Consider the following 21,103-nt stretch of genomic DNA (forward strand, 5'->3'; position numbering starts at 1 on the left):
ATTTTAATATACTCATCATAGTGATCGGTTGCACAACTATATGCGAGTATACGAACAGCAGTTGTCATCTTCTATATAGAAAACAACCCCAGACGACCAGTCGCATCCTTATTTTGGACAAAGTAGTCATCATAAGCTTTGACATCATTAAGGATATGAAGAAAAAGTTCTCGTCGCATCCTGAATCGCTTATGAAAGTACTCCGGTGGATATGTGCAATTCTCGTCGAAGTAGTCTTTCATTAGCTGATAGTGGCTTCCCTCTCGGTCACGATAAATGTACCGCTTCTTTTTACGGACTTGAAATACTTGCTCAACTATCTTTGGCCTCACTGAATTCATAATCTCATAGAATTCTTCTTGATCCTGTTGAATCAACGCCCCAAAAGGATCATCTTCCGAAGAGGATGACGAGGAAGATGAAGAATTAGAGTTTGCCAAAGAAAAAGCTTGTGATGACAAAGCCATTGGAATTTCAAAATTGAAAAAGATGGATGATGGTATATTGCTATAATGGAGAGAGATGAATGTAGTGAAGATTTTCAGATGAGCAAATGAGTATTCATTATATAAGATGAAAAATATAGCCGTTACGAATATAGCCGTTTAGGAAAAGTTAAAAAAAAAATAAAAAAAATTATTTTATTTTAATTTATTATTATTATTATTATTTTAGAGTGAAAATTCGAAGAGCTTGATAGAGTGCATATTTCTGGAGAGCGAAAGTTGTTGACGTGGCTCTTAGAATTGCTGACGTGGTTCTTAGAAAAGCTGATGTGACATTTTTAGAGAGCCAAAATCTGGAGAGGCCGGTACAGATGGCCTAAAGGCCGCGTAGCGGCTTAGCTAAACAGACTGGGCCCACTAGTGATCGCGGGCCGGCTAGCAATATTCAGCGAGCCGGCCCGCGATCGCTGTTTTATTTTTTAATTTTTTCCTAATGCAAAACGGCGTCGTTTTGCATTACCCTTTTTTGTTTTTTCCTCCAATGGTTGTGCACAGTAACTGAACAGTGCCTTAAGGCACTGTTTGGTAGAATTTTTTTTTTTGAAAAAACCTAAAAATAGGTTATTTAGAGCTTTTTTTTTTTTTTTTTGAAAAAAAAAAGGAAGATTCATTAAATAAAAAAATATATTGTTTAGGCATTATTTATCTAAAAAAAAAATTATTTGGGCCAAAAATAAATTAAAAAACCTTTTTTTGTGTTTTTTCCTTTAAAATTTGGTTTTTTTTTTTTAAAAAAAAATTTTGCTTTAAATTTTAAATACGTACCACAAATAGTGTATTTGCCCGTTAAGGCACTGTTTGGCTGACACAAACAGTGCCTTAATGGCTATAATTTTAAAAATTCAAATTTTTTTAACTTTATTCCAAAAAAAAAAAATTTAAAAATTTAAAAATCTCTATAAATACCCCAACTCCTACTATCACTCATCACATCTAACACATCTCTATTATCTACCATTCAACTTACTTCTTCTTTTATTTCCTCAATCTTAGCTATTATTTTCAAAGTTATTTCGATTCCATGGATCCTCGACATTTATTTTATTACAACACCCAATTCAACCTATCAAACGATGAGTTTTTGCCATTTCCAGAAGACAATATCAATTATTATGGAAGAGATTAGCAATTTTCTTCTCATCAACCATCCCAACCTTCTTATCAACTATCACAAACTTCTCATCAACCATCCTAACCTTCTTATCAACCATCCCAAACTTCTCATCAATATTGTGGTACTAGTGTTCCACAATCAAGTAACTTAAAACTCTCGTCAAAATAACCGGCTATTCGACATAATAATTGGACCAAGGCTGAAGATGAGGTTTTATGTTGCGCGTGGATGTCCATTAACTCTGATGCGATTACGGGGGTAGATCAAAGTAAGAAGAAGTTATGGGAGCGAATTCTGGAACAAGATAAATAACATATTGGTGTTCCAATTGAACGAAATGATGGAGATTTGATGAATCATTGGTCGGTGATCCAACAAAAAATCAGCAATTTTTCTGGGTGCATGACTACCATAGAAATGAATCGTCCCAGTAGCTTCAGCAGTGATGATATGGTGAGGTATTTATTGTTTAAATATAACTCGTAAATATTTTTTGTTAATTTTTACGTGTAGATGATAATAGCTAAACACTTGTTTCGTAGCCAAACAGGTGGTGAATTTAAGTTAGAAAGTTACTGGGAGATCTTGAAGCATAACAATAAATGGCATTCACATTGTGCCGAACAAGTAGGAAAAGGAAAAAAGAAAAAACAGCCGAAGAAGAAGAGTGGATTTGACATTGACATTAATGAGTTTGTTGGGCACTCATTACCATCTACTCCGTCAAGTCATGCGGCCACGACAGATGGAGCTCCAACTGAAGAATCACCACACATAGGGGAAAATGATTCACCCGGAGTGGAAGAATATCAAAAACTAGAGAGACCAGCAGGAAGAAAAGCGACGAAGCAGTGCCGAACAAAAATTAATTTAGCGAATGAATTGCAAATTTCATTCGTTTCGAAATTTAATAATATCAATAGCCGTTTTGAGAGTCGTCAGGAGAAAATGCAAGATGCCTAAGTGGCACGAAAGGTAAGAAAAACGGAGAAAGAGAAGACAAGGCAGCTAGAAATTCTAGAGAAACAGAGACTTGAAGAGAATGAGATCATGTTAACAGATCCAAATTCGGCACCAACAGAAGCGGGGAAAGTTTGGATTATTGCATGACAAAATGAGATATTGGCATCTTTGAATTCACGGTCCGCCCCAAAGTTCCCGTAGGATTTTGTAATCCTTTGTCTATTTATTTTCTTATTCTAATTTAGGATATTGTATTATTTAAGTTATTTTTAATTATTTTGTTTAATTTTTTTTTTTTAATCCATAATGGATAATGCATTGTTTTAAATTATAATATCAATCGTACTTTTTTTTTAATAATTTGCAAAAATATTGTTTGATTGAAAAATATTGCCGTTGAGAAAATACAGCCGTTACAAATATAACCGTTAAAAATATAGCCGTTAGGAAATTTTTTTTTAAAAATAATATATATATATATATATATATATATATATATATATATATATATTTTTTAAAGCGAAAATTCGGAGAGCCTGATGGAGTGCATGTTTTTGGAGAGCGAAAGTTGCTGACGTGGCTTTTGGAATTGCTGACGTGGCTCTTAGAAAAGTTGATATGACATTTTTAGAAAGCCAAAATTCGGAGAGGCTGGTGCAGATGGCCTTAAAGATGATGGGCAATCCTTGTGGTTTGACTGGGCATACTCCAACCTTATTATCAAGGACAAAAGTTTTTGGTGTGACTTACTTGGGCCAACCCCTCAGGATTATATTTTTAGATAGATCACACAGAGCTTTTAGAGCATCATATTTTTAGATACATCACACAGACCTTTTAGAGTATCCGGTGTGCATCACATACATACTCTATCTACTTTTATAAAAGTAAAATGCCACATCAACATTTTTTTGATAAAAAATGCTAATGTGTTACTCTATTTTTTTTTTTTTTTTTTTTTTCAAGGACTTGCAATGGTGTGGTACATTTACCTCATTATCTACTTTTTATTTTTTTAATATTTGTTTGAGCCATGTATATTACAAATGCGTATAGCTGTTGTGAGGGAAAGAGAAAAGTGACCAAAAAATACTACCGAAAGGTAAAAATACATAGATATTATTTATAGAATTATCCAAATGTGGATCCTACAATGAAATATCACTGATGGGGACCATTGATTTAATACTCCACGTTTCACCCAAATCATCTTCTTCTTCTTCCTCTACTTTATAAAAATGTATTTTACTTCCCATTCCACCCCAAATGCTATTATTAATTTAAATTAATTATACACGGATTACTTTCGCCTTACTTGAAATTTAGAGTTGAATATGTGTATTCAACGACAATATTGACTTTTCAATTTTCATACTCAAAAGTCTACTGTCCAACTGCAAGGCTTTAGGGCGGTCAACGTGTGTAATTTGTTAAGAATCGGGATAGTAAAGTAAAATTACTCTTTTATTTATTATTATTTCATATTTCTACCAGTGCAAAACTCACTCTCTTCAAACTCTTTTTGGTCCATCTCGACTCTAATACACTGAACATCGACACTCACCCTCCAAGAAAATTGTAAACAGGCACACTGTGCTTATCCAATCTCCTGATAAACTCATTCGTCTAAAAATTCATCACCGATCGCCGGTGATAATGAAAGCCATAGTGATAACGAGTACGGGTGGCCCAGAAGTGCTTCAATTACAAGAAGTCGAAAACCCACAAATTCAAGAAGACGACGTGTTGATCAAAGTCGAATCCAGCGGTATCAACAGAGCCGACACATTTCAACGAAAAGGCTCACACCCACCACCCAAAGGCGCGAGTCTGTACCCTGGACTCGAATGCTCAGGAACAATCCAAGCGATAGGAAGAAACGTCACTCGTTGGAAAATCGGCGATCAGGTAATTCCCAATTTAGTTGGGTTTCTCTGAGTATGGTGGAAATTGGGACAAAATTAGAATATTTGAAATTCAGATGTTTTACTTATCTATTTTGGGCGAAAATGTAATGCAATGTGATTGTTTGCTATTTTATATTTTTGTTTGATTGCTAAGAAATCGGAGGGAAAGAGAGTGAGAAAAAAGAAGAAGGAATTTTGGCATGTTTCTAATTAATGTAGTTATTATGGTTAATGTGATTAAAATGGAATTTTGGAAATTTGGCCATGGACTTTGTGGAGTGGCAAAACAGGATCTTTGTGGCCTATTTCATATAAATGTAACAAGATTTTGTTGGGTTTAGTTGAGTTGATGGTTTTAACTCAGAGAAATGACAGTTTTCTGTATGTCTTGAAAGTGAAGATTTATTGTGGAAAAAGGAAAGAAGGAAGGAAATAGTGGGTCTGTGTTTATGTCACCTTTTGCCTTTTGGTGTCTGAAGAGAAAAAATTGTCCTCCTTTAGTCAGTTGAGTGGCAGAAGTTTTAGGACCTGCTTGGTTCATTGTCTTAAAGCAGTTCTCAAGAATTCATAAAGCAGAAAACTGTTTTTAGAGAATTATAGAAAACAACTCTCTTGGTACCATACAACCTCTTATATAAGTAGGCAAATGCTCCTTTCCATTATGCATACCAATAGTGTGTCCGATCATTGTTGGTAGGAAAACAAACCTCTCTATGACTGAGTTTTCATAAAACTACAACCAAACAAGTTTTTGTAAAGCTTTCTAATTTTCAGTTATCTTGATTAACAGTTATCTGAAAACAGAAAACTGAAACAAGTATAGTTTTCTCGGGTTGTGAATTTAGTTCTCTGCGACCAAAGTAGTAGTTGATTGCATGAGCTGAAAGTTGTGGTTCACTTAGTAGAAGGAAAAGGCATGCTTGTCATATAATCTGTTGATTTCATCTTGTTGATGTTATCAAATATTTGGGTATTAACTTTCACATTGTATATGTATATATTTATACGGTGGGTTTTAATATCCTATCTTACATTATTATTTGAAATTTGATAATTTTTTGGGCTTGATGCTTTGAACCGAATGTACCTATCAAAGAGTTCTATAGGTTTAGGAGAGTGAATGTTGAATGCATAATGTCTTTGGCCACCTTGTTTGATCACTTTTGTAATGTTATGGGTTAATCTCTATCTTCCTACCAAAAGTTTCTCGATGAATCAGCCGTCTGGCCAGCCTGATAGAGTTGAGGCAACTAACAAACAATGTTAGATTATCCATTTATCCTTCGATTATAGATTAGAAAATGAGGAACTTCACTTGCTTCTGACCTTCTATTTCTTTCGGTGTACTTTTTAAAAGGAATTGCTTGGAGCATATTTGTTAACTGTGCAGTCATATGAAAATTTTGTTGCAACAGGTATGTGCTCTTCTTGGTGGTGGAGGGTATGCTGAGAAAGTAGCTGTTCCTGCTGAACAAGTGCTTCCTATTCCACCTGGTATATCTTTGAAAGACGCTGCTAGTTTTCCGGAGGTGGCATGCACTGTCTGGTCAACTGTCTTCATGATGAGTCGGCTATCCGCAGGGGAAACATTCCTGGTAGCTTATGAGCCTATTCTCTTTCTAATAGAAACATGATTGTCGACCATTTAATATGTTGAAATTTCAAATATTGTGAAACTACTGAATTTTACGTCCTACTAGTGCAATGTTGGTATTTAAATAAGAGTAATGCTACCATGAGGTCTACCTCATGACACTTGTCATAAGCTCTCTGTCCTTTTGTTGTGATCATGTACAAATATTGAGGCGTACATCTAATCGTTTGAAAGAGGATTGTATGAGGATTATACAATCAAATTTCATACCAAAATTCATCTACAGTAGACCACATGAATCAGTCAAATTTTACACCTTTTCTATTGGCTTCATTTGACCAAATTACACTATCAGCTTTGACCGTCTTGTAGAATTTTATTTTATGGTATTTTGAGCTGAATTTTTTTTTTTTTTTTTAACACACTGATAACACTTTAATATTGGCTATATAATGATGTAATTTGTGCATTATTTATTTCCCAAAATGTACTAATTCAAAGGAGAGCTCATGACAAGTGTCATGAGGTTGACGTCATAGTAGCATTACTCTTTAAATAATGTCTGTGTAAGTTTATATGGTACTGCCATTGAGACCAGCTGAAACACAAAAGATTTAAAAATATTATTTGGTTATATTGAGGTTGTGGTGCTCTTCTGCTTTCTTCTTTCCATAAAACATAACCATTGTTGTAAAAATCTTGTGATGATCCTTCTAAAATTATTAATGAGGACTCATAAAATTTCAGATACATGGGGGTTCTAGTGGAATCGGTACATTTGCAATTCAGATGGCTAAATACCAAGGAGCCAAAGTATTTATCACAGCAGGTCAGATATCATAATCTTATTTTGTTATTTTAAGACATGTTCGATATTGGAAATTAGTTTACATTCCATTTTTTCATAATCATGTATTTTTAACAATTTTGTTAATCAGGAAATGAGGAAAAATTAGCTTTTTGCAAGGACCTTGGGGCTGATGGTTGCATCAACTACCAGACGGAAGATTTTGTTGCACGTGTTAAGGCAGAAACAGGGGGAAAAGGTTTATTCTCTCTAGCATCACCATTTTGTACTTCCAAATTTCATTTTATTTTACTTGGAAGCTGCTCTAACATCTTTTTTTCCCCCTCTTTATCACTTGAAAGGATATACTACGCCTTTTCCCTTATAACATTAATTCAGATTGAGAAATTTCAATCTCAAAATGTTAATAGGTGTTGATGTTATACTTGATAATGTTGGGGGACCCTACTTTCAGCGAAATCTTGACATCCTAAATGTTGATGGGAGGCTTTTTATTATTGGCTTTATGGGTGGAACAGTAACAGAAGCAAACCTTGCAGGTATGCTTGCAAGGCGCCTCACAGTGCAAGGTATGTACGGAAACCTTTGTTCGTACGGGGTTTTAGTTTCTGTAGAATTTCCAGTTTATATAGTATAATACACTCATCCAAGGTGTTGCAATTAATTTTTGCCATACAAGGTATTTATGTAACAAATAAATTGAAAAAGGAGAATCAATTTGATTACCATATGAACATTCATGCATGTAAGGACACAACCTGACATCTCGTATTATGTGTGTCGGTCTGTAGTATGTATAGATATCATAGTCTATTGATATGTAAAAAACTGCCACAACCTTCATAATAGAATGCTGACACCAGAGAACTTAGTGACCAACATCATTTTATTTTTATCTGTTGGATTTATGCTGATCCTGCAAATTGGCCTCCGATTTCCAAAGGTAACTATGGGCTTAAATACCCTCTATAACTTCTATCTGACAGATTGGATTTTGAACTACTAAAATCTTTAAAATAGAACAGAGGAAGATGCAAATTTTTTTCTTTTTCAGGAAATCCCCAATGAAAAATGCATACTATTCCTTCTTTTCTGTCATAACCACTACATGTATTTCACGAAATTGTGCACCTCAAGTAGGAGCTAAAAAAGAGACTTATAATCCCATAGAAAGATGTCACAATCCCTTGTGAAAAAATTATGCAGATTGATTCTAGTGACTTTCAACCTGGTTACTTTTTGAATGCTGGTTCTTTGTTAAATTTTTTGATGACTTTCTAGTTAGATTGTTGCTGTGTTTCATATATGAAGCCTCACTCAAAGTTTTACAGAAAGGTACTATTGAGCATTGAACCCTTATGGATTTATGGTATCCCATAGAAATTGCAACAATTGGCCACTAGAGTAAGTCAACTTTAAAGTGGATTTGTTGTGTGAAGAGCGTGTACGAGGTATGACCCGTGGCTGCTGCTTGGTTGGGGTGGCTTCTCCATTGTGGGTAAAATGGATACTTGATATTGCACAGCAGCATTAGGGACATTAAGACAAATGCTTTTTGAAGTTCTAGCAATGATGCAAATGAATGAATCCCATCCCCTAGCAAGTAAAGTGCTTACACCCCTTTAGAGATAGAGTTGAGGGAAAGAGCTCATTATTCAATTTTGAGATCTTTAGATTGTAAGATCGTGATAGTTGGCTGCTTTGCTATATGTGCAATGTTATTTGTAGAAGGGCAATATATTGTAAGGAACTTGAGAGGCTATGATTAGTAAAACAAAAGCAATTGTCTGATATTCCTATTGCCTATAAAAAAAAAAATCTGCTTCCTGTTAAACCTGATTTCACTGACAGATGAGTTAAATGTAATTTTGAAGGTCCTAGTAGCATTTCTCATTATCAGAATGCTTTTTTGTGGGAAGATTCTGAATTATATGATGGAAAGTTGGATCGCTCACCTGTTTACATCATTTTGGCAAATCTGACTCACTTAGTGTTTGTATCATCGCAATTTCTCTTTAGGTTTCTGTTGAATTTTCAGGACCATCTGCCAATTGTGACCCCCAACTTGCAAATTTATATATTTATTAGTTTAAGATTCCTGTTTCCTTTTCCATGAGATCTCACACTGCTCTATAGACTGGCAATCATGAACATTAGCCACCTTTGGCCATATGAGTGATTACTCACGGGATAATATTCCCTATAAAAGTGGATTCTTTGTTTGGATTATTGGCATCCTCTTTGATATAGTCAACTTCTTCTATTTTTCTTCTGGCAGAGAATTATTGACATAAGTTGAATGCTGTATCATGTGTGTAGTCCTTTATGAAACCAAAATTATTTGTATGCAGGGGCTGGCTTGCGAATTAGAAGCAAAGAAAACAAAGCTCTGATCGTCAGTGAGGTGGAGAAGAACGTCTGGCCTGCAATCATTGCAGGCAAGGTCAAACCCGTAGTGTATAAATATCTTCCATTATCTGAAGCGGCAGAAGCTCACCGGATCCTGGAAAGCAGCAAGCATATTGGAAAGATACTCCTCCTTCCATGATTTGATGAATCTCAGTGAATGAAAGGATTTCATTCCTCTGATGAGCATGTCGTGTTCAAGAACATGTTCTGTATTCTGTCCAGTGTTGTCTTGTAAATGAATGTTCATATACTTTAGTGTTGTACCTCAGAGAACAAAAGCACCCATATTTATCAGAAAATCGTTGCAGTAATCCATCGAAGTCTGTTTTTCCTACTGTTTGTTTACCATATTCTGGTGATGAAACTATGGTTAATAAGTTGCTTTTTGTCAATTGAAAGTCCCTAATATAAGTTTTTTTTTTGTGCAGTAAGGCTGCATTTCAACATGAAACTATTTGCATTTTGCAATTAGAATTAAGGGTTAATTTCACTGACAACCTCTCAGATTTGGCCAAATATCACATTGAATCATCTTTCAAAAATAACTATCACTTGTATTACAAATGTTTGATCCGTTTTTCATTTACACCCCAAAAGTTACTTTTCAAGTGTATGTTGACCTAAAAAAAAAGGATTGAAATGACTTGAATACCCTTTGACCTTCATTATATAAATTAAAAATTATTATATATATATATTTGTAAATATAAAACAAATATAGAGCAAAACATATAAAACACAAGAGATGACAAGGAACGAGAAGAGAAACAAGCTTTCTATTATTTCATCTTGTTGTTGAACTCAACACAATTCATGCATATTCTTTACTATTCTTTTCCTCTATCACTTGTTCACAATTCTCGCCAAATAGATACATTTATTTTCTTCTGACATAAATAACTTATCTAATTGGTGCAAGACATTTAATATGTGGACCCCACATCAACTTTTACAACATATATATATACATCTCATTATTTACAACAACCAAATTATAATTATAAATTTATAATTATTTTTTAAAACCAACCAAATTATAATTATTTTTTAAAACCAAATTATAATTATAAATTTAGAATTTTTTTTTAAAAAATTATTCTTTATATATATATATATTGAGATGAAGAGTTTTGGGGGTGACAGAGTAATAAATGAGGGCAATTTGGTTATTTCAGGCTTTTGATATTTTGTATTAAAATAGATTTGAAAAATAGGGATAAAATTGTCATTTTGCACTTTTTTGACGGACAAAGTAACAGAAAATTGAGTTATAATTAATTTTTGAAAGATGTTTGAGAGTGATATTTGACTAAATCTGAAGAGATGTCAATAAAATTAATCCTAGAATTAAATACCATAACAATTGAAATTTTGAATTAATCCACTTTTAACCAAAATTCCAAACACCAAAACTGCAAGATTTAAATTGCTTCATTTACATGCAATATGTCCAGATTTTGATAATGTGATGCCCGCCTAATGTTATTACTAAATAGTTTTCTCGAGTTGTTAGTTAAATATATTATAAGTTTTTATTTTTTTTTGAAAGATTATAAATTTTTATTTTTTTGTGTGGAAAGAAACCATCATTTATTTGACACTATTATTGTCGATGAGAGTCCGTTCCAGAAAGGAAAAAAAAAAAAAAAAAATTTCTTTTTGTGAAGTCAACGTTTTGTTGATTTTATATATCATCTCTCCATATGAAATGGAATTTTTGGGAGCACGTACCAAATGAATGTTTTGGATTTTCACACTTACTTTTTTTGTGAAGTTAACCATTTAGTTGACTTTATATATTATAACTCAAAATAAAACATGTTGTTTCTAGGAGCACGTACCAAAATAAAATATATTATTTTTATTTATTTAAATTTTTGGATAAAATTTTCACTTATTAGAAAATAAAAAATTATTGTTCGAAAATCGAACCAAGCAAAAGCATGCTATTAGCAAACTCCTCTTCAAATACACTGTACATAGACACACCACTCTAGTCGAAAACCCAGAGTCGTGTGAGCTTGTCTAAGCTTCTGATAAACTCATTTGTCGGATAATTCATCCCGATCGCCGGCGACAATGAAAGCCATAGTGATAACGAGTCCCGGCGGCCCCGAAGTGCTTCAACTGCAAGAAGTGGAAGACCCACAAATTCAAGAAGACGAAGTGTTGATCAAAGTCGAAGCCACCGCTCTCAACAGAGCCGACACGCTTCAACGAAAAGGCTCATACCCACCACCCAAAGGGGCCAGTCTGTACCCTGGACTCGAATGTTCAGGAACAATCGAAGCTGTTGGACAAAATGTTAATCGTTGGAAAATCGGCGATCAGGTATTTCCTAATTTTATTTTCTCACAATTTGTAGCTTAATTATATATATATATACACACACACAAATATATATAGTTGGGTTTGTCTTCGGTTGCTCTGAGTATAGTGGAAATTGGAACAAAATTAGAATCTCTGAAACTCTTATGGTTTATTTATTTATTTTGGGCGAAAATGTAATGCAATGTTATTGTTTGCTATTTTATATTTTATTTGATTGCTAAGACATTGGAGGGGAAGAGAGAAAAAAAATGGAATTTTGACATGTTTCTAATTCATGTACCTATGGTAAATGTGGTTGGGGGTGGGCCTTGGATCAGTATGGAGATCGCGGGTTTGAATCATGAAAACAGCCTCTCCGCAGCATGCAGAGGTAAGGCTGCATACATCTAACCCTCTCCAGACCCGGGAGGAAGCTGAGCCCCTTTTTTTATTTTTTATTTTTTTATTGTTAATGTGGTTAATATGGAATTTATTCAGGGAAAAAAAATATAAAAAAAATATGTATGGATTTTGGAATTTTGGCCTGGACTTAGTGGAGTGGCAAACAGGATTTTCGTGGCCTATTCCATAAAATTGGAACAAGATCTTGTTGGGTTCAGTTGGGTTGATGCTATTAACTCAGATAAACAGTAGTTTCCTCTATGTCTAGTGAGTGAACATTTATTGTGGAGAAAGGAAAGAAGAAGATGAGATATTGGGTCTGTGTTTAATGTTACCTTTTGCCTTTTCGTATCTGAAGAAAAAAAGGTTGTCGTCCTTTAAGAAGAATTTTAATTGGAATGGTTGTCTTTTTCAGTTGAGTGGCAGAAGTTTTAGTTTTTTCAGGTTGCGAATTTAGTTCCCTGCAATCAAAATATAGGTAGTAGTTGATTAAATAAGCTGAAAGTTGTGCTTCACTTAGTAGAAGAAAATGTCGTGCTTTTATGTTGATTTCATCTTGTTGATGTTATTAAATATATATTAGGTTATTAACTTTAATATTTTTTACATTGAATCCCTCCATCCAGATATATGTATACACATGCATATATATATTTGGTGGGTTTTAATATCCTATCTTACAGTATTATTTGAAATTTGATGATTATCTGGATATGAGGCTTTGAACTGAATGCACCTATGAAAGAGTGCTACAGGTTTAGGAGAGTGAAGGACCTGAAGGTCGAGTGCATAATGACTTTGGCCAGCTTGTTTGATTACTGTTTTGTAATGTTATGGGTCAGTCTGTTTTTGCCTACCAAAGGTTTCATGCTACTTTACTTGTTTCTGACCTTCTAGTTCTTTTAGCGTATTATTTCCAGGAATTTCTTGGAGCATATATGTTAACTGTGCAATAATATGAAAATTTGTTGGAACAGGTATGTGCTCTTCTTAGTGGAGGAGGGTATGCTGAGAAAGTAGCTGTTCCTGCTGGACATGTGCTTCCTATTCCACCTGGTATTTCTCTGAAAGATGCTGCTAGTTTTCCTGAGGTGGCATGCACTGTCTGGTCAACTGTCTTCATGATGAGTCATCTATCCGCAGGGGAAACGCTCCTGGTAGCTTATGAGCCTATTCTCTTTCTAATAGAAACATGATTGTCTACCATTTAATAATGTTGCAATTGCAAATTTTGTGAAACTACTGAATTTTACTTCATACTAGTGCAGTGTTGATATTTAAATAAGGTCTGTGTAAGTTTATATTGTAGTGCCATTGAGACCATCTGAAACGCAATAGATGTCGGGACATAAAAAAAATTTGCATTCTTTTCAACCATCTCATTATTTTCAAATTCAGGTTTATCTAATTCACCAACTGCCATGTATTTTCTAAGAAACTCTAGAAAAGATAAGATCATTCTCATTGAGTGTATCGCATCCTGTGTTGCCACTTCTGATTTTAAAAAATGGGAATGAGGAAGATGAAAGACATATAATAATTATGTTAAATTGTTCAAAAGGGACCACAGATTGATATTCTATCGTGTTAAGTTGGAGTAATGAAGTTATTTGTTTATATTGAGAATCTCATCGTGGTGCTCTTCTGCTTTCTTCTTTCCATAAAACATAACCATTGTTGTAAAAATCTTAAGATGTTCCTTCTGAAACTATTAAATGAGGACTCATAAAATTTCAGATACATGGGGGTTCTAGTGGAATCGGCACATTTGCAATTCAGATAGCTAAATACCAAGGAGCCAAAGTATTTATCACAGCAGGTCAAGTATCATAATCTTATTTTGTTATTTTAAGACATGTTTGATATTGGAAATCAGTTCATATTCCATTTTTTTCATAATCATATATTTTTGATAATTTTATTAATCAGGAAATGAGGAAAAAATAGCTTTTTGCAAGGACCTTGGAGCTGATGTCTGCATCAACTACAAGACGGAAGATTTTGTTGCTCGTGTGAAGGAAGAAACTGGAGGAAAAGGTTTATTCTCTCTAGCGTACAATTTTATACTTTAATGTTTTGATTTTAGTTGGAAGCTGCTCTAACATTTTTTTTTTTTTTTGCTTCTTTGTCACTTAAAAAAGATACACTACACCTTTCTCATCACATGAATTCAGATTGAGAAAATCTAATTTCAAAATGTTCAATAGGTGTTGATTTTATACTCGATAATGTTGGGGGACCCTACTTTCAGCGAAACCTTGACATCCTAAATGTTGATGGGAGGCTTTTTATTATTGGCTTTATGGGTGGAACAACAACAGAAGTAAACCTTGGAGGCATGCTTGCAAGGCGACTCACAGTGCAAGGTATTTACATAAACCTTTGTTCATACAGGGCTTTAGTTCTGTAGAATTTCCAATTTAAACAATATAATATACTCATCCAAGATGCTGAAATTATTTTTTGCCATACAAGGTAACTATATGTGATAAATAAAGTGAGAAAGGAGAATCAATTTGGTTGTCACATGAAATTTCCAAGAATGCTTGTATGTGTAACGCCCAGGGTCTTGTCTCTATTCTTAACAAAAGCAATTAGATTTATGAACATTCACGCATGCATGGGCACCACCTGACATCTTGTATTCTGTCTTGGTCTGTAATATGTATATATATCATAACCTTTTTGATATGTAAAAACTGCCAAACCTTCATAGTAGAATGTTGACACCAGAAAACTTAGTGACCGACATAATTGTATTTTAATCTGTTGGATTTATGCTGATCCTGCAAATCAATATTTAGGCTGTGGCCTCAGATTTCCAAAGGAAACACAGGCCTAAATACCCTCTATAACTTCTTCTTTTTTTTTTTTTTTCTTAGTTGGTACTCACACACACATGCCTCCACTGAGGCTCGAACCCTGACCTCTCTTTGAAAAGTAGGGGCCTGGTACCGCTAGGCCATTGGCCTGTTGGTCCCTCTATAACTTAACTTCTATCTGACAGATTGAATTTTGGACTACAAAAATCTTTTATAAAGAACAGAGGAAGATACAATTTTTTTCTTTTTCAGCAATTCCCCAACGAAAAATACGTACTATTCCTTCTTTTCTACCATAAACACTACAAGCATTTCACAAAATTGTGCAACTCAAGTAGGAGCTAAAAAAGAGACCCACAATCCCATAGAAGGACATCACAATCTCTTTTGAAAAAATTTTGCCGGTCAATTATAGTAACTTAAAACCTGGTTACTTTTGGAATTGACTCAACTGCTTTTTCAATAAATGCTGGTTCTTTGATCGAATTTTGAATGACTTTCTAGTTAGATTGTTCCTGTGTTTCATATATGAAGCCTCATTCAAAGCTGTAGAGAATGATGCTATTGAGACATTGAAACATTATGCAGTTATGGTATCCCATAAAAATTGCAACAATTGGCCAATATAGTTAGTCAACTTTAAAGTGGATTTGTTATGTGAAGAGTGTGTTACGAGTTGTGACCCATGGTTGCTGCTTGGTGAGGCAGCTTCTCCATTGTGGGTAAACTAGATGCTTGATACTGCACAGCAGCATTAGGGACATTAAGAATGTTGCTTTTTTGAAGTTTTGGCAATGATTCAAATGAATGAATCCCATCCCCTAGCAAGGTAAGTGTTTGCATCCCTTTAGAGAGAGTTGAGGGAAAGAGCTCATTCTTCAATTTTGAGATCTTTAGATTGTAAGAACATGGTAGAATCCCATATACTTTCTAGTATATTAGTAAGATAGCGCCCCTCTCTCTATTAATAAGGGAAACTTTAAAGTTGGCTGCTCTGCCATGCTGTACAATGATATTTGTAGAAGGATAATATATTGTAAATTTGTAAGGCAGTCAGGAGAATATGATAATTAAAAGAGGAGTGTCTGATATTCTTATTGCCTAAAAAAAAATTCTGCTTCCTGTTAACCCGATTTCTTACTGATAGATGAGTTAAATGTAAATTTGAAGGTCCTTCGGATCTATCACTCCAGTTTGTACCATGTATAATACAATCCTTTATCCTTGATCCAGTACTTGATAGATGGTATATGCTTAACGATGTGATAGTCTTGGCCTTCCTCTCCTCTCATTCTTTCTACGAATTCTGTTGGCACATCATAGAACCTGAGTTTTCTGATTTTTTTGAGGTGTTGAATGCCAGACGGCACCTCCTTCAATTGCAGGCTAGGCCCAATGTTTAGCTCTTCAAGGAGTGGCAACATTCCTTCCTCTATTATCAATGAATTCAACTCCTGCAACTCATAGAGATATAACTCCTTAAGTTTCTGAAATCCATGTGCCCCAAAATACATTCTCTCACCATCATATCCCTTACGGAGAGTCAGCAATAATAGATTAGGCAATTCTTGCAGGCTTTTATCGGATCATCACTTAATCCTGAATAAGTTAGACCTAATCTGACTTGATTTTGAAGTTTAGGGATCCAATCCGGCAACTTCCCTAAACGCCCATGCAAGAAGAGACGTTGCAGACACTGAGGTGGAGATGTCATGCATTGTAAATCTAGGATCTCATCTTCGCTTACTACAACGACTCTAAGATAAGTAAGGTGTTTCATTTTCTCAATGGAGTCGATGGGAGCCCTCCTATTTTCTCTTCTGAACTTTGTGGTACCTAACTTTTTCAACCCCCTCAAAATTTCTAGCTCTCTAATTATTTGGTTAAACCCTTCATGACTTGCCTCCACATAACGTAGTTTTTGCAGTTCCTTTAAATGCCCAATTCCTTCTTGCACTTTCACTACTCTTGTCAAATCAATAGTGCTATCAACATTGTAGTTAACATTGTAGGCCAAAAGGTGTCGCAGCTTATGTAACTTACTAATTTCATAGGGTAGCTCGTCCACAAGAGAGTTCTTCACATCTAAAGTCTGCAAGTTGTATAGTTTGCCTATGGACTTTGGAAGGTTCTTCACTTTTGTATTCCTCACACTTAAGTACCTTAAGTGGAATAACTTTCCAACCTCTTCAGGAAGATTATTGAGAGGAGCACCTTCAAGATCTAACACCTTCAGTAGATTGAATTTTGCAAACAACGTACCTAAAAATGGCTTTGGCAACTCATCGTCCACTTTAAAAATAAAACACAAACAAATTCGGAGCTTACCGATGGTTTCTAAAACATTATAAACATGGTTATGGAATGAAAGTCGCTGAGGTTGTCCATCAAAACTTGAGTCATCTTCCACAACTTGACAAAAACTCAATTCCTCGGATTTTGAAACGATGAGCTCACGGATCAAGTCATGAACTCGACAAGTATGAATTTTTGATTCATCATATTTTAGTTCACTCACTTGAACCAAACTTCTGCGAATTAGCTCGGCCAGGTATTCTTCTGCAACCTCTTCCAAAGTTTTTCCTTTTCCTGGTTTTACAAACCCCTCAGCTATCCACAACCGAATCAATCTTCCATGACGAATAGAGAAGTCTTCCGGTATTGTACTCAAGTACAAAAAACAAGATTTGAGGTAGTAAGGAAGATCAAGGTAACTGAGCAACATGACTTTTGTGATACTTGTAAGATGGAGACTCATTTGTAACTCAAAACCGAGGCTATTGTAAGCCTTTTCCCATTCGGATACAATCTTGTCTTTTGTTGATAACAATCCACCTATTGCCACAACTGCAAGTGGTAATCCAAGCATGGCAATCAAGTGTCTAGTCACTCTTAGGTTGTGGCATGACCCATGAGTGGCTTCTCTTTTCATTGTTGAAGATGAAGTTGTAGGCATTGAATCTCTCAAAGAAGAATTGATAAGCAAGTAAGCTATTGGCAGAACAAGCAATGCGTGCAGTGATTTCTCTCGTTCGCATGGGTGGATCCGGGAAGACCACTGTTGCCAAGAAAGTTTATGACAACCCAAGAGTGACTAGACACTTTGATTTTCATGCTTGGATCCCTGTCTCTCAATCCTACAAGATGGAGGAGCTTCTAAGAACAATGATCAAACAGATGTACGGATCAACAAAGGAGTTTGTTCCTGAGGGAATTGATACAATGGAAGAAGTTTCACTCATTGAAAAGTTAAAGGAATATCTATAAGTGAAGAGTTATGTGGTCGTTTTTGATGATGTATAGGGAATAGACTTTTGGAGATTCATAAAACATGCTTTACCAAAGAACAACAAATGCAGTCGAATAATCATCACCACTCGAAATGATGATGTCACTGCTTCTTGCAAAGAATCTCCATTTGATTACGTCCACCAACTTGAGCATTTCTCTGAAGACAAGGCTTGGGAACTCTTTTAATTAGACTTTGGGGGTCAATGTCCATCAAAATTGAAGGAAGTTTCTCTTAAAATTGTTGGCAAGTGTGAAGGATTACCACTTGCAATTGTGGCAATAGGTGGATTGTTATTAACAAAAGACAAGATTGTATCCGAATGGGAAAAGGCGGACAATAGCCTCGGTTTTGAGTTACAAATGAGTCCCCATCTTACAGGTATCACAAAAGTCATATTGCTCAGTTACCATGATCTTCCTTACTACCTCAAATCTTGTTTTTTGTACTCGAGTATAATACCGGAAGACTTCTCTATTCGTCGTGGAAGATTGATTCGGTTGTGGATAGTTGAGGGGTTTGTAAAACCAGGAAAAGAAAAAACTTTGGAAGAGGTTGCCGAGCAAATTCGCAGAAGTTTGGTTCAAGTGAGTGAACTAAAATATGATGAATAAAAAACTCATACTTGTCAAGATCATGGCTTGATCCGTGAGCTCATCGTTTCAAAATCCAAGGAGTTGAGTTTTTGTCAAGTTGTGGAAGATGACTCAAGTTTTGATGGACAACCTCAGCGACTTTCATTCCATAACCATGTTTATAATGTTTTAGAAACCATCGGTAATCTCCGAATTTGTTCATGTCTTATTTTTAAAATGGACGACGAGTTGCCAAAGCCATTTTTAGGTACGTTGTTTGCAAAATTCAAGTTATTAGTGCTCCTCTCGATAATCTCGCTGAAGAGGTTGGAAAATTATTCCACTTGAGGTACTTAATTGTGAGGAATACAGAAGTGAAGAACCTTCCAGAGTCCATAGGCAAACTATACAACTTGCAGACTTTAGATGTGAAATACTCTCTCGTGGACGAGCTACCCTGTGAAATTAGTAAGTTACATAAGCTGCGACACCTTTTGGCCTACGACGTTAACTACAATGTTGATAGAACTATTAATTTGACAAGAGAAGTGAAAATGCAAGAAAGAGTTGGGCATTGAAAGGAACTGCAGAAACTACGTTATGTGGAGGCAAGTCATGAAGGGTTTGACCAAATAATTAGAGAGCTGGAAAATTTGAGGGAGTCGAGAAAGTTGGGTATCACAAAGTTCAGAAGAGAAAATGGGAGGGCTCTCATCGACTCCATTGAGAAAATGAAACACCTTACTTATCTTAGAGTCGTGGCAGTAAGCGAAGACGAGATCCTGGATTTACAATGCATGACATCTCCATCTCAGTGTCTGCAACGTCTCTTCTTGCATGGGCGTATAGGGAAGTTGCCAGATTGGATCCCTAAACTTCAAAATCTTGTTAGATTAGGTCTAACTTATTCAGGATTAAGTGATGATCCGATAAAAGCCCTGTAAGACTTGCCTAATCTGTTATTGCTGACTCTCCGTAAGGGGATATGATAGTGAGAGAATGTATTTTGGGGCACATGAGTTTTAGAAACTTAAGGAGTTATATCTCTATGAGTTGCAGGAGTTGAATTCATTGATAATAGAGGAAGGAGCGTTGCCACTCCTTGAAGAGCTAAACATTGGGCGTAGCTTGCAATTGAAGGAGGTGCTGTCCGGCATTAAATCAGAAAACTCGGGTTCTATGATAAGCCAACAGAATTTGTAGAAAGAATGAGAGGAGAGGAAGGCCAAGAGTATCACATCGTTAAGCATATTCCATCTATCAAGTACTGATTCAAGGATAAAGGATTGTATTATACATGGTAAAAACTGGAGTGATAGATCTGAATCACAGGTGAGAGTCGTATTCCGTTTTTCTTTCTTCCTACTACTTTTTATATTTCTAATTTCTGGTTATCAGCTTTTTTTTTTTTTTGGGTACCAACCGTTTTACTTCGTTTAGGCAAATCTGCTTCACATTGTGTTTGTATCATCACAGTTTCTATTTTTGGTTTTTGTTGAATTTTCAGGACCGTCTGCAAATTGTCCCCCCCAACATTCAATTTATAATTTTTAGTATTAAGATTCGAGTTTCTTTTCCATGAAATCTCACCGTTCTGCTATACAAACTGTCAATCATGAACAAAAGCCTCCTTTGGCCATATGAGCAATTGCGCATAGAATAATATTCCCTAGAAAAGTGGATTATTTGTTTGGATTATTGACATCCTCTTTTTTATAGGCAACTTATTTTATTTTTCATCTGGCAGAGATTTATTGCCGTAAGTTGAATGTGGTATCATGTGTGTAGTTCTATATCAATCCAAAATTATTTGTGTGCAGCGGCTGGCTTGCGAAACAGAAGCAAAGAAAACAAAGCTCTGATCGTGAGTGAGGTGGAGAAGAATGTCTGGCCTGCAATCGTTGCAGGCAAGGTGAAACCCGTAGTGTATAACTGTCTTCCATTATCTGAAGCAGCAGAGGGTCACCGAATCATGGAAAGCAGCAAGCATATTGGAAAGATACTCCTCCTTCCATGATTTGATGAATTATCTCGGTGAATGAAAGGATTTAATTCCTCTGACGAGCATGTCGTGTTCAAGAACAGGTTCTATTCTGTGTCCAGTTTTGGCTTGTAAGTCAATGCTCATATCCTTTAGTGTGTTATATTTGGTGAACAAAAAGCACCTGTTTTTATCAGAATACTGTTCGAATAATCCATCGAACTCTCTTTGTCCACCTACATTCTGGTAATGAAAACTATGTCAAGTGAGTTCCACTTTGTAAATTAAAAGTCTCTAATACTTGCAACTGCACCAACAATTAAATTTATGGTCATATGATGATGAAAATCTATAACATGAATAATTTAGCTCTGGTGTATGCTAATGAGCACCTACAATGGAGTAGTACCTGCATCAAGAGGA

The 21,103-nt window shown here is 35.3% G+C and overlaps 2 protein-coding genes and 1 pseudogene across 2 annotated transcripts; all 3 read left to right on the plus strand.

Moving 5' to 3' along the window:
- The first annotated feature begins 4,076 nt into the window (after positions 1-4,076).
- LOC132306209 (uncharacterized) lies at positions 4,077-9,633 on the plus strand. Its single transcript, XM_059803532.1, has 6 exons — positions 4,077-4,491; positions 5,906-6,085; positions 6,832-6,913; positions 7,023-7,130; positions 7,303-7,461; positions 9,244-9,633. Exons 1-6 carry the CDS (start codon positions 4,240-4,242, stop codon positions 9,438-9,440), a joined length of 978 nt encoding a protein of 325 aa, XP_059659515.1. The 5' UTR covers positions 4,077-4,239; the 3' UTR covers positions 9,441-9,633.
- Positions 9,634-11,253: 1,620 nt separating this feature from the next.
- On the plus strand, positions 11,254-20,970 carry LOC132306233 (uncharacterized). Its single transcript, XM_059803558.1, has 6 exons — positions 11,254-11,632; positions 12,991-13,170; positions 13,751-13,832; positions 13,943-14,050; positions 14,221-14,379; positions 20,520-20,970. Exons 1-6 carry the CDS (start codon positions 11,381-11,383, stop codon positions 20,714-20,716), a joined length of 978 nt encoding a protein of 325 aa, XP_059659541.1. The 5' UTR covers positions 11,254-11,380; the 3' UTR covers positions 20,717-20,970.
- On the plus strand, positions 16,695-20,513 carry LOC132306243 (disease resistance protein RPM1-like; annotated as a pseudogene).
- Positions 20,971-21,103: the final 133 nt, after the last annotated feature.

Source organism: Cornus florida, unplaced genomic scaffold (assembly GCF_030987335.1).
Source record: "Cornus florida cultivar Cherokee Brave unplaced genomic scaffold, ASM3098733v1 CherokeeBrave_3.0.0_Hap2_Chr01, whole genome shotgun sequence".
Taxonomy (NCBI): Eukaryota; Viridiplantae; Streptophyta; class Magnoliopsida; order Cornales; family Cornaceae; genus Cornus; species Cornus florida.